The sequence below is a fragment of the Pygoscelis adeliae genome, unplaced genomic scaffold (assembly GCF_000699105.1).
Source record: "Pygoscelis adeliae isolate BGI_AS28 unplaced genomic scaffold, ASM69910v1 Scaffold31, whole genome shotgun sequence".
NCBI classification, from domain to species: Eukaryota; Metazoa; Chordata; class Aves; order Sphenisciformes; family Spheniscidae; genus Pygoscelis; species Pygoscelis adeliae.
Genome location: NW_008824233.1, coordinates 5,818,584 through 5,831,581, shown reverse-complemented (window position 1 = coordinate 5,831,581; position 12,998 = coordinate 5,818,584). Strand labels below are relative to the sequence as shown.

The following is a 12,998-nucleotide window of genomic DNA, read 5'->3' as shown; positions in this document are numbered from 1 at the left end:
TTAAATGAATGTAGTGCTATCTATTTAGGGAAATAAAGACATGAGAGACAGTAATGGTTTGTACAGCCACGTTAAAATTTTCCAGAAATTGTCAGAGCTCCACGGGCCATCAGGAGGACACAAGCTGCTTTTTCCCCAGAATTCCTTTTTGACTAAACAGAACACTCCAACACCTGAGAAAGGAAGCCTGTTTTAAGCCTCCTAGCAGAAAGCAATATATCCGTTATCACCTAGACAATGCAAAACAAAGTTTCATCAAGTCAAGTCATTCAACTGGAATGAATGTAACTGTATCAATGGTGACTTATTGCATTATACATAGTGCCCGGACTGACCTTTTTTCCTTTGGTTATTAGTTTGAGCTTCATCTTCGCTAATATTGTCTCCTGGACCATCTGGCTTTGCCTCCGGGTTGTCCTTGATTCCATTATTGCTTTTTTGATCAGATTTCTCCTCCTTTTCTCTTCTATTTGTTGGCTTCTTACTGTGACTTACACTCTTACACTGCAAGAGATACTGGTAATTATTTCTGGCAGTACAGCTGCTGATAGCAAAAGGTATAAGTTTCCTTTACCTATTAAAATTCCTTTATTATTACCTGTTCTCAACCTCTTCTGTAGGGTGAGTTTTAAGAATCATGTTGTTTTGTAAAGTATCATTTTAAATAGTTCTATTTTCTGCTAACTTGGCAAGACTATAAAAAGAATTTTTAGATTAAGAAAGTTTTTGTTTGTTTGTTTTTTAACTAAAGATGTAGAATTGCAAAGTGCACGACAATCATGTTTCAATACCTCATAATTGAAATTTATTTCATAAGAAAGAAATATTACTCACCAGCACCTACTGTTCAGACTGATTATCTTTAAAAAGTTGTGTTTACAGAATACTGAACAGTAAATCAGAAATTCCCAAGATGCTGTACAATCTCAATAAGCATGCCAAATGTTCACGTAAACTATAAGGAGCCATAGGTCTTAACTCTGATGGTTCTGCTCCACTAAATCAGAATGTGAACCAAAGCCCAGAGGACGTGGAGGTATATGATTACAGATTTATTTTTTCCCCACATTAGAATATGGCATTTACTGGGAACTGTGCGCCTTTGAGTACTGCCAGCATCCTGCAGATCATCACTTCTTGGAAATCCCACAGAATAACAGGTTTCAAAGAAGGCAAACGAACAGCATTTTAGCTAATAGTGGAAAGTTTCATTTTTCCCCGGTATCAGTACGGGCTGGGGGATGAAGGGATTGAGAGCAGCCCTGCCGAGAAGGACTTGGGGGTACTGGTGGATGAAAAGCTGGACGTGAGCCAGCAAGGTGCGCTCGCAGACTAGAAGGCCAACCGTATCCTGGGCTGCATCAAAAGGAGCGTGGCCAGCAGGTCGAGGGAGGGGATTCTGCCCCTCTGCTCTGCTCTGGTGAGACCCCACCTGGAGTACTGCGTCCAGCTCTGGAGCCCTCAGCACAGGAAAGACATGGACGTGTTGGAGCAGGTCCAGAGGAGGGCCACGAAAATGACCAGGGGGATGGAACACGCCTCCTATGAAGAAAGGCTGAGAGAGCTGGGGTTGTTCAGCCTGGAGAGGAGAAGGCTTCGGGGAGACCTTATTGCAGCCTGCCAGTACTTAAAGGGGGCTTATAAGAACGATGGTGCCAGACTTTTTAGCAGGGCCTGTTGCAACAGGACAAGGGGGAATGGTTTTAAACTAAAAGAAGGTAGATTTAGACTAGATATAAGGAAGAAGTTTTTTATGCTGAGGGTGGTGAAACACTGGCACAGGTTGCCCAGAGAGGTGGTGGATGCCCCATGCCTGGAAACATTCAAGGTCAGGTTGGAGGGGGCTCTGAGCAACCTGATCTAGTTGAAGATGTCCCTGCCCACGGCAGGGGGGTTGGACTAGATGACCTTTAGAGGTCCCTTCCAACCCAAACTGTTCTATGATTCGATATCTACCTGCAAAATTAAGCATCGCAGACATTTCTGCCAAACAGAAAGAATACTCCTATGTTGTGGAGATACCTTTGAACCTGCTCAAGTACATACAGTAGATACTGCAGTACTATGCCATAATTAACTTGAAAGCAAAACCTTCCCTTAGACAAATCTATTGAGATTAAATACAAACTAAATGCTATTTGGTTTAACAGACACTACATGAATTTGTGTACTAAAATTCTCACATACTTAAGTCAGCAAAAGGTTAATTAACATCTGTGCAATACAATCTAGACCATCTGGTAAACCGAAAAATTAAAAAAAAACCTCTTAAAGCAGACTATTTCAGACAGAAAACATCAAATGTGTATATTCTTATGAAACACTACATACGTACCTCTCAGCCACTCTGATTAGTACTGTACAGACATCATTAATCATACCAAAATTTGACATAATAACCAAGCAGATTCTAAAGACCTACAGTACTAAAGAGAATGCACAAGATACGGGTGCATGTTTTCTTAAGTCACTAAAACCGGTATTTCCAAAAACAGAAAAAAAGATGCTAAAATAAGCATATTCTAGACTTACGTCACAAATCAACACTGGCATTTACAAATATTATTAAAGGATACAAAATTTAATCCTTTCAATGCTATTCAGTCTCTCAGATCTAAGCTCAGCAGACCCTCTCCTTTTCTGAGCATCAGAACATGATAGACAATATCATTATTTTTTGGACACAGAGTTTCTCTGCGCTGTATCTCATGTGTTACAACAGTAGTCTCTGAAAAGTTACAAACAAAAAGTATTGCATAGTGGAACCGATCACGCAATCTTCAAGAACAGCATTTTTGAGTTATTAGACTGTAGCAAACAAAGAGGCTGTGCATCTGAGTTATAAAAAGCACAAGTGAAATTATTTCTAATCTTATGAGTAACTAAGGAAGGAGTTTGATGCACAGCTGGGAGTTATACACTTCTAATGCCACCAGATAAACTAGCAGCTTTAGGATGCAAGTCATGCATCCTTCATGATATTGTTAAATATATCTCCACTCTCTCCTGAAGTGGTAGTCTCTTCCATTCACATCATCTCAGCAACTGACAGGAATATTGATGATGGAGAAGCTTATAAATACTTAAAAAAAAGTCAAATTACAGATCTTGTATAAATCCTAAACCACGATGGGATGTATGCACACACTGAAGTATTCTAACTGGTATGTGAGCAACTGAAGAAACATTAATTTATTGGCATATAATCTATTCAGGTTTGAAAGATTCTTCTAGCAATCTCAAAGATTTTTGTCTGAGATCCTGTAGAACAAGCTACTGGAGGAGGCAAATTCTACCTAGCAGTAAACAATGTTGTGTCAAATCTACAGCCATCTACAATTTTGACCTGCAATGCTAAAAGCCTGGTTAGACACCTGAAAATGTTTTGTTGCTGACATAAACAACAAAGTTATGACAATCAGTTGAGGGAGAAGGAAGGGTGTTAGAAACTGAGCCAGCGGGACAAATGATTCATGCCAAACTACCTTAATACTCTTTCAGTTTTCATTTGCACACTTTCAATTATACAATGCACATTGTTGAACCCAAATCTTCTGGTTTCCCTCACCAAGAAAACAGTAAAAGCATCACAGGGGTGCTGCAGAGCTAAAGCAAAGAGTGAAATGGCACCTCAGAGCTTGCAATAACCTGTGCTCTGTTCTTGTTTTAAATAGCGTAAGAGAGGTGTAAGATACATTATGCACTTACCACTTGAGATAAAGTGAAAGGAAGATAATTTGACAGAATAGATGCTAACTAAAGATCTAGCAAGGGAAAAATATATCAGAGGAATAGGGCAAGGATAACTAAGTTGTCCTAAGACAACCTGCACAAAGCATTCTGAGCCACAAAGGAAGGCAGCATGTTCACCACCACAAAGGCCTTCTCATCTGTGCGTAAACTTTCCCATGAGTAGAAAAGGGAAATACAGGTCTTAAAATGGCGGAGTCAATATGGCACATTTTTAGCTACATGTCCATGGCATACCACTAATGATAAATGGAGTGTATGCATGTGGGCTTGTGAAGGGTTCAGAAATTCCAGTACCAGTGCAGACAGTTAAGCACAGAGCAGTATCCCGAATTGTTGACAAAATCTCTGTTGAAACCCTGTAACACCCAAAGCGCATTCTGGGGGGAACAGTATTAAGCAGAGAAGTCAATATGTTTTTTTAAAAAAATAATACTGAAGGTAACAAAGGATACTTACTTCATTGTTTGCTATTTCGCTTGGTGTTGGCCAGTTTGTGATATCACCAAAATCACCAGCCTGCAAAGATGACAAACAGTTTATACTGCTTCCTAGATTTAGTCCTTTTCAATACATGGAAGATGTCAGTCATGACTCAGATGGCCAGACTACCCCTTTGAGCAGAATTGTTAGAAGTAGCAATTTTTAAAAACTGAGAAATACAACAGAAAACAAACACACAACTTTTGAAAACAGAATATGATCAATTGTAGAAACTCCTCTTCATTGCAGTTACATCCAAATCAAGGTCCAAAACATCTTAGCTTGTAATTAGTATAACTGTCTAAAGAATGCCTTCTTGAAGAATATTTTAAGTGGGCACAGACAAAAAAAGATAGCAAGCAAGCAAGATTTTCTACATTCTATTATAAAACAAACTAAAAGGGCTTATGACTTTTGAGCACACATAAAACAATTGTCAGATTAAATGTTGTCTTACACATAGCTTCCTATGTGATTTAAAGGTATCTACTGCTTAAAAGTCTTTGAGCTTTTGGAATACCTTTGAGCGCAGGTATTATTCAACCTAAAAAGGGGTGGCCGTACAAAATTTTAGAAAGAAACTTAACTTTTCAGTAGAAGGATTCAGTGTCTCCTGTTGTCATAACGATAATTTTATAACAGCACATAAAGACACACATCACAATATGCAAAAAGGATTTCCAAAACCAATCTAGCATCGCTTGTGCTCAAGTGATGTTGTTTCTTTGCATCCCCTTCACATTTTTATATAATCCCACTGTTTTTTTAAACGAAAGTGCCTTCCCTTATCCCTCATACATATGCCACTTTAGCATCCCTTCTAATTTTAAGTTTCCCTTCCTTTTTTACTTTTCTCTGTCTTCAAAATTAACCATTACCAAGGCAGAACATAACACTTCTGGTTGTAACTTCAAAATACCGTGCTATCTTTTTATTTTAGTAATATCAGCTATTTACCATATTGGATACTTACAGCCAGAAATACTCCTTTGAAATTATTTCATTTTCCTACCATATTATCTGCCGAGTTAAATGCCAGTTTAGATTAACAGGTTAGATTAACTGGGACTTCTAACACAATCAGTCCAGTAACTCAGAGCTAAACGTCCTTCTGGCAAATACAAACCTTGCTGCATTTCCTTGTCCTGGGCTTCGCTGCTTTTATAACTTTAGTAGAATTTTGTAGTTCTGAAAAGGAAGAAAAAAATTTTCAGGTGAAGAATTAAGACTGCACTTTAAAAGAGTATCGAAGGTATACTTAACAACTCTGTTTAACTATCTATCATACTACACCAAAGTTTTTTGGAGGCCTTGGTATTAAAGTCAATGAACATTTCCGTAAAGTAACTAATAGTACATGACATTTAAAAACTCACATTAATAATGTGTAAATAATCTTGAAAAACCAGGTGTATGGGATACTGTATAATACAGTATTTAAGCATTTGCTCAGCTATAAGGTCAAGACTATCTCAAAACGCTGGGGTTTTAACCTAAGAAGCAGCAAAGAAAATGAGCCCCTGAGACACATTAAAAAAGTTATCCTATTAGAAAAGTTATCCTATATCCTAAAAGTTATATTATCCTATATTTATAAGACAGAATTAATTTATGAAATCTATCGTTATGCAAGCATGAAAAAACATAGAAGCAATTACATATTCACAAACTCCTAGTAAGTTCCTTTTATAAGCAATTACTTAAATGCCAAATAAAATTTAGCCATATTGCTCATAATCAAGCCAAAGCAATGAAAAAAAAAATAAGGAAAGGTAAAAAGAGAAAATTACTATAAAAACTACATTAAGACTAATAAATTTTAACGCCCAAATTCCACAATGGATATGTTTATGATAAATATGAGCATTTGCAATGAAGCTGACACTCATACATTTTCAGAACCATCCTGAGTCAAGACCTAAACTTTATAATAATGATCCCATCTGATCTCCTGAGCAAAAGACTTACTTCTACCAGTAATATTTGCCAGGAATTAATATAATTCTTGGAAATAACACTCTCTCTCGTATATGGCAACATTATTGGGCCTAACAATCTAGGATCAATAACCTACATTAAAAAAAAAACCCAGCCTATTTAAACTTACTACGTCTTTTAATACATGTGCAATTACCCTTCTGCATATGAATCCGATTTTCTTATTCTGTGCAATTTTTCCCTACCCATCTCAACTGTGTTCTACTTTTTGCATTGGGAATTCAGAGGAAAAAAAAAAAAAACACTAGTATGAGGCAACTTTTCTTGGAGATTAGAATTGAGACAGAGGAAACCACCTCTTAACTTCCCCTATTAAACCCTGGTTCTGTTCTCCCAACGTGTATTTTCCCATAGAGGTGTGGTCACAACCTTTCCTTGAAACTTCTTATTCAGTATTTTATCGCAAGACAAGGTTGAAACATTGAACATGACTGAAATCACTAGTGGATTATTATTTCATACAGGGATAACATCACCTCCTCAACCCTTATCTCTCTCACATCCAGTGACTAATCTCCCTTATCGCAGCTTCACACTGGGAACCCCACCCTCGTGCCCCAGTGACTCTGAAAACCCTCTCTGCTTCCTGGAATATACTGTGAACGTTAGAAGCATAAACTAATTTATACTCCACATTCCACTGTAAATTATATTAATACTGCTATATACAACTTGCATATCACTCAAAACGTGAATTCAGTGAATCCTGATCGGCCTTTGACCTTTGCCACACCATTCACCAGCAGGTTTTTTTCCCCTCTCCTACAGATCTGCTTTTTAAAACAAAGACAAAACACACACCCCCAAACTGCCTCTTTCTTGTTATTCAGCTTCCATTAACTTCAGACCGAGAGCTTTCAGAAACACGCAGTGACCGTGTAATCCTAATTTTTACTTGTCATTCAATAGTAAGCTAATTGCCCTTTACAAAACAAGACAAACAGCTGTAGAGGGGGAGTAGCAAACAAATTTGTAATTTTCTCCAACAAAACTGCCAATTATCTGTAAAGGTAAACTGACTGGCCATAGCATTTGTCCTCCAGTAGTCTGTAAACACACATCTCTCTCTAGCAGTTCAATTACCTTACTGAAGCCATTTTTCCATCTCACAGCACTTTTACTTAAATTGCTGCTGAAGAACTGCTCTGCCAGAACTTCTACTCTGTGTGTCACCAGGGCGTAACAAGGGATTCAAAAATAAAAGACTCAATGTCGCTGCGCTATCTTAGTCATGGGATATTGTTCCAGGCGGCAGGAAAGGCTATCTGAATCGAGTAGAATGAGACCCAACTTGTTTTAAGGAATCTCTCTTATCTTTATGTAGTAATCCAAGACTTGGAAGATGCATTTGCACACTAAATGAAAAGAAAATTAATATTGGGCAACACAGCACCTAGCTGATGATGCCCTTTCTGAACTCAAAGGCCCAAGATCTCACCGCACTCTGTACTTTCCTACCCGAAAACAACTCCACAGAGTTTCTTGTCCTCCCAGAAGAGCCGTGCTCAAAACCAAATTTAACTGATCTTTCCCAACCGGCTTTCTGGGGCTTATCGCGTGGGAGTTGGATTTTAGTGTGAAGCATGAAAGGGAAGATAAAGGGGAAGGGGGGGGGAGGGGGAAGATGGTAGAATAAAAGAACAAAACATCAGATCACGTAAAGGTTTTACCCAGGTCACATCTGTTACGTTGTTATGAACAGGCCTAGAGCCACTGTTCAGGCAAAACTTACTCCAGAGTGCGTTTAGATAAAAGCTCTATGTTTAACATTACTCTGGTGTTTGGTTTCAACATCATGTAACAGTGCTGGATACCCAGAAATGGCATCTTTAGTACATTGCTTCAGCAGAACCCAACAAGCCCTTGCAAATAAACTATTTCACTTATTGTTAATGCCAACCTAACTGTATTGAAATGGTTTATTCAGTCATACGCTACAAGGTAACCTGTTTAGTAATGGCATGCTGTGTTGATAAAAGAATTCAGTTATCTTCAATTACTTTACTTGCTGGGTTTCAGCTGAGTTTTGAGGGGGCGGGGAAAAAAATAAAATCCAGGATGAGGAAGTTTAATTGCCAATGATCATCTTTCAGTCACTGAACTCCATCCAGTAAAGATGCCATCCACATGAAAACAGAAATCAGCCTTCAAAGCCATTTTTATTATGGTTCTTCCAAGTCTCATAATACACCGCATTCTAACACAAGATATTTTCTGCAGGAAGACATAGATGTGCAAACATGCCACGTGCAGTATGTCAAGATACACGGGATGACAGTTCTGAAAAATGAAAGATGAATTTTGGAACCACCAAAACAGCAGCAATCCTCTGGGACAATGGCAACAGAAAAGGAAAAGCAGACTAGATGCTGTGCACAGATAAGAGAAGCAAAGTTTGTACATAAAGATGTATCACCAAAGTACCACTGGTTAGAAGACAAATTACATCTTCAGTAGTAGTACGTCAGAATGGATGAAGTTCTGCAAATAACTAGTCAGCAAGTAATTTTTTCTGATAGAAGGGGAGGGATGATATTGCCAATTTCTTCTGAAAGCAAAGTCTGTTAGTAAAAGGTGGAACACATCCTAATTTTGATACAAACGTGGTTTATGCTGCAAGGATTTCTAGGCAATATTCAGGTTTTATTTTTACTTGGACTGCACATGTATTTCCTTCAGTGAAGCAACAACATCGCATAAATACCAGAAGTGCTTCAGGAGGCAGCTGAAATCACCCAGCAGAACAGCTCTTCAAAACTTCAGTGGAACGTGTTTGTTGAACTTGTACAACATTTTCCTTTCAATGCTCAGTTTGAAACTTCACGGAATAATCCATTTTTAAACCAGGTAAGCTATACTTAAATCTATTGTTTTAACAGATAAATGTGGAAGTCTTGCAAGTGTGACAGAACAGTCCCTTGGAGTACATCATAATTTTAACTCTAGAGCATGGATTTAGATCCAAGATTCTGGGAAATAAAAAAAAGCAGTAATTATGCTAACATCCTTTCCTACAATAGTTCTAGCATTTTATAGCAAAACTACATTAGATTGACCTTCTCCACGCGATTTGAACAACTAACCAAGGCAGTGAATTATGACACCTGCATCCTTCTACCTATGTACATTCAAAACCAGTCAGTTTTTCAATACAACAAGCAATAAGGGAAAAAAATCCCCAATACATGATTGATTAATCATTATACTATTTATTTTCCTTGCATTTCATTTTTAATCTCAATTTTTTCTCAGCTTCTTCACAGAAAGCTGCAACCTGTGACTCAATTTCTACAAAAGCTTTCATGGTCTAAAGGGAGCACATGCTAGAGCACAGGAAGCCAGTACTGTGTCTTAGACTCTAGGCAGCAGGATGGATTTCTCTCTCATAACAGGTCTCCAGTTTAGAAACAAAAAAAACCCCTACCATACAAAATTACATATGCTTTGTAAAGATATGTTTGTAAAGAATTGTAAGGTTTGTGAAGATAATGTTTTTAATCTTTTCAGGGTTGGGGTAATTGTCAATGTTGTACCTTCTGATCATTCTTAAAATAATTTTTAAAAGCTGCTATTCAAACACTCGGTGAATTCATAAGAACTAAAGATAATATCTGCCTTAGATACACCAAAAAAATTAGATAATAATCAGATCATTTACCCATTTATTAATCAAAAGCTTGCTATTCCTAGTAACACAGTATACCTTTACTAAACTGTACTTTTACAACCTGTTTGCTAACAGACTAAAGCAAATTAATTTATATGATAGCACTACAGCCAACTGGTTCTGCTACCAAAACATCAGTCAGTTGAAAGGTGTTCTTTGATGCCCAGAAACAAACGCAATGAAGAAAGACAAACTGAGCACAATATAAAAGACTGGAGTGTGCAGTTATTTTAATTAACTACATCATTCAAGCACACTAGGAAGCAAACCCACTTCAACCACTTAAGCAGCACAGGTATTTTGCTTCATTGAATACTATCATAAATTTCATGAACAATTTTTGAATAGTTATCTAATGAATCATTAGAGACCCACATCAGCTATACAGATCACATGAAGGCTAGAGAACTTGTCATTCAGATTCCCTTTTGCAAGCTTACAAAAAGGGCAGCACTTTAGGTTTCATCAAACAAAGAGGTGGGAGAACTTTCGTAATAAAATTATTTCAACAACTCCATCCTGGGCAAATTATTTATATGGATGAAGTGTAACTAGCCTCTTCCGTGAGAGCCCAGCTCTGAGGCGTAGGCTGAGGAAAAACAAGACTCAGAGGAAAGACAAGGAATACAGGACTAACACTGGGTTGTTCTGCAGCTTCTGTACGGACACATCTTGTTGGCTCAATTTAAAAAAAGCTTATTTTGTTGCCTTGTAAAAAATTATCTACAAGATTATATAGGACTTCTTCCTTGCAACCGTTCCTCTCCCCTTACTCGTAGAGCTTCAACTTTAAGAACTGAAGACTAACTGCAACATACTGGCTGGGCGCGACAAGGGAAGGTGAGGGGAGGAATACACGCCGCAGAAGTACCTTGCATCATTCGACAGCCTATGCTAAAGCTAACTCCCTGTGCTCACGATCACCAGGATAGGACAGGAGCCTATTAATTTCACTAGCAATTTCATACTGCTACAAATCTTCCTCCATGAGTTAAATGCAGATTAGGATGTAAAAGTAGCTGTATAATTCTGAAATTATGCTGTTTAAAAGAGAAGTTTAATAAAAGGCTTAGTCAGAAACAACGAACTGTGGTAACAAACGTACCATGAAAAATTCAACTATGTTTACATTAGGTGTTTGGTTTACTATAACATGATTAAAACCTACTAACATATCCGAGGGGAAAAAAAAAAGGTCACAGTAACAACGCTTTGACCAAATTGTTTCACCAAGAATTTTAAGTCTTTTACATTACTTTTTCCCTTCTAGTGTTGGGTGACGTAACAGTTTCTTTCACTAACGAGGGTCAGGTTTGCCTCTATTACAAACTAATACCACATTAAATTGAAAGTCAAAAGATGACAGACCGGGGTCAATTTTCTCAAGTGTGTAACTATCACTAAACATACTATACATGCACTTCCCAGGAAACTTTCAACAAATTAAGCCAGGATCAACAAGTCGAACAGGATTCAGTCACTACTTTGATGCGAGATTCTTTTACGTTTTATTATCCTCTTTACAGATAGTTTTACATTCCATCCCAGTAGTATTTCTGCTCATCTACTTATTATTTCACATGACTAATTTCCATGCTACTACATTCATAAAGGCCTAGCGTGACTGATTTCACTTTGCCAACATGCAATTAGTTACTTCAAAATACATCCCTCGTTGCAGACGGAGGCACATGGCAATTCCTTCCTTCAAACAGCCAGGAAAGATCAGCTGCTTTGTCTTTTACAAGGGAGAGAGCGGTGGCTCCTTCACGGTGCTTTTGGTGGTGGCCAAACCGAAACAGACATCCTGGTATGTGTTCTTCACTGATGCCATTACCAGCAACAGTGACTCCCATATTTGCTAAATAATACACTTGCCACTGAGAAAATGTTCCGGTGCAACCACTCCGTTTAATATTAATTTGATAAAGGGTAAGCACAACTTCTGTACAGAAGAAAAATAACTTCATGTTCTCCGAAATCATCAAATTAAGCATACAATGCACACAGCGTGTGTATGAACTCACTGCCTCCTTTCTCTCTTCTCATTCCTTCAATAACTAGTTGTGTCTTTTATCTTAAGTGGAAAAGTAAACTTTACATAAGGTGAAGCATGAGGTGCTAATGCAACAAAAGAAGTTTTCCCACTGCTTCTGATGTACCATTATTATTACTGCCACAGCAAGTCAAATGAGTGACAAGTTCTCTTTCATGTACGGACAAGACCACAAGCTGCTGCCCAGCAAGCTGGATTGTGGAAGCTATGCATAAATAGGTATTTACGAGCGCGTCAGTACACGCAAACAAAACAGTCAAGATGATAAAGATGACTATATACGTTGCCAAAAGGTTTGATCTTCGGCTAAGTAGAGATTTTGTGGTCTAGAGAACTCTTTCCTCTGCTTGCATGACCTGTATACTTCAAACTATAAATTACATATTTCTCTTCGTGAAGGAAGTACGTCCTTGATTCAAGCATAAAAGCGACTGTCAGATCACAAAAAGGTTTGTTAGGTGCCTTCGGGAGCAAGTGCTGAGATTAAAATTCTCAGGAAACACAGGCTGAAATACGTATTTTGAGGTCAGCGGTTTACTTCCAGCCAAGAACAATACTCCAAGAAGCTGCTAACCTCTAAGAACGCTTTGCTAGCCTAAGCATAAAGCCTAGCAATTTCAAGTCAGCTCTTCAATGACCAGCGTTGTAAAGCCATCTGCCCGTTTAGTCCGTATGGAGCCTATGAAGTAGCTTTATGTTACATGTAGCGATTAAAGGCCAGAAAATTATACCACGGCTACTCTCGCTCTGTCTCTTTCCACATAAACAGCTTGAATCCTGAGAGCAAGCAAACTGACTACTTTGGTTAACGCTGAAAGCCTCCGCAATCCAAATCTTCTGGAAAGCAAAACCAAGTAACGGACCGTACAGAGGGCCTTGCTATATAATTAGGCAAAAAAGACCCGCGGTAAAGCGAACGGGATTTAGCAATATTTCTAAAGAAGAGCAAAGCGGGACAAGTAGCTTACCAGCCCTATTTGCCAGTACCAGGGCCCAGCGCCATGCGGGGCTCGCCGGAGATCCCCCCCCCCCCACCCCCAGGCC

At 38.4% G+C, this 12,998-nt stretch overlaps 1 protein-coding gene across 1 annotated transcript in view; it reads right to left on the bottom strand.

Annotated features, from left to right (window-relative positions):
- The window catches only part of LARP1B (La ribonucleoprotein domain family, member 1B), a 51,749-nt gene that overhangs the window by 19,652 nt on the left and 19,099 nt on the right, over positions 1-12,998 (bottom strand). The window contains 3 exon segments of the mRNA XM_009334930.1: positions 336-504; positions 4,210-4,269; positions 5,360-5,421. Of these exon segments, the coding sequence (XP_009333205.1) occupies positions 336-504; positions 4,210-4,269; positions 5,360-5,421 (291 nt within the window).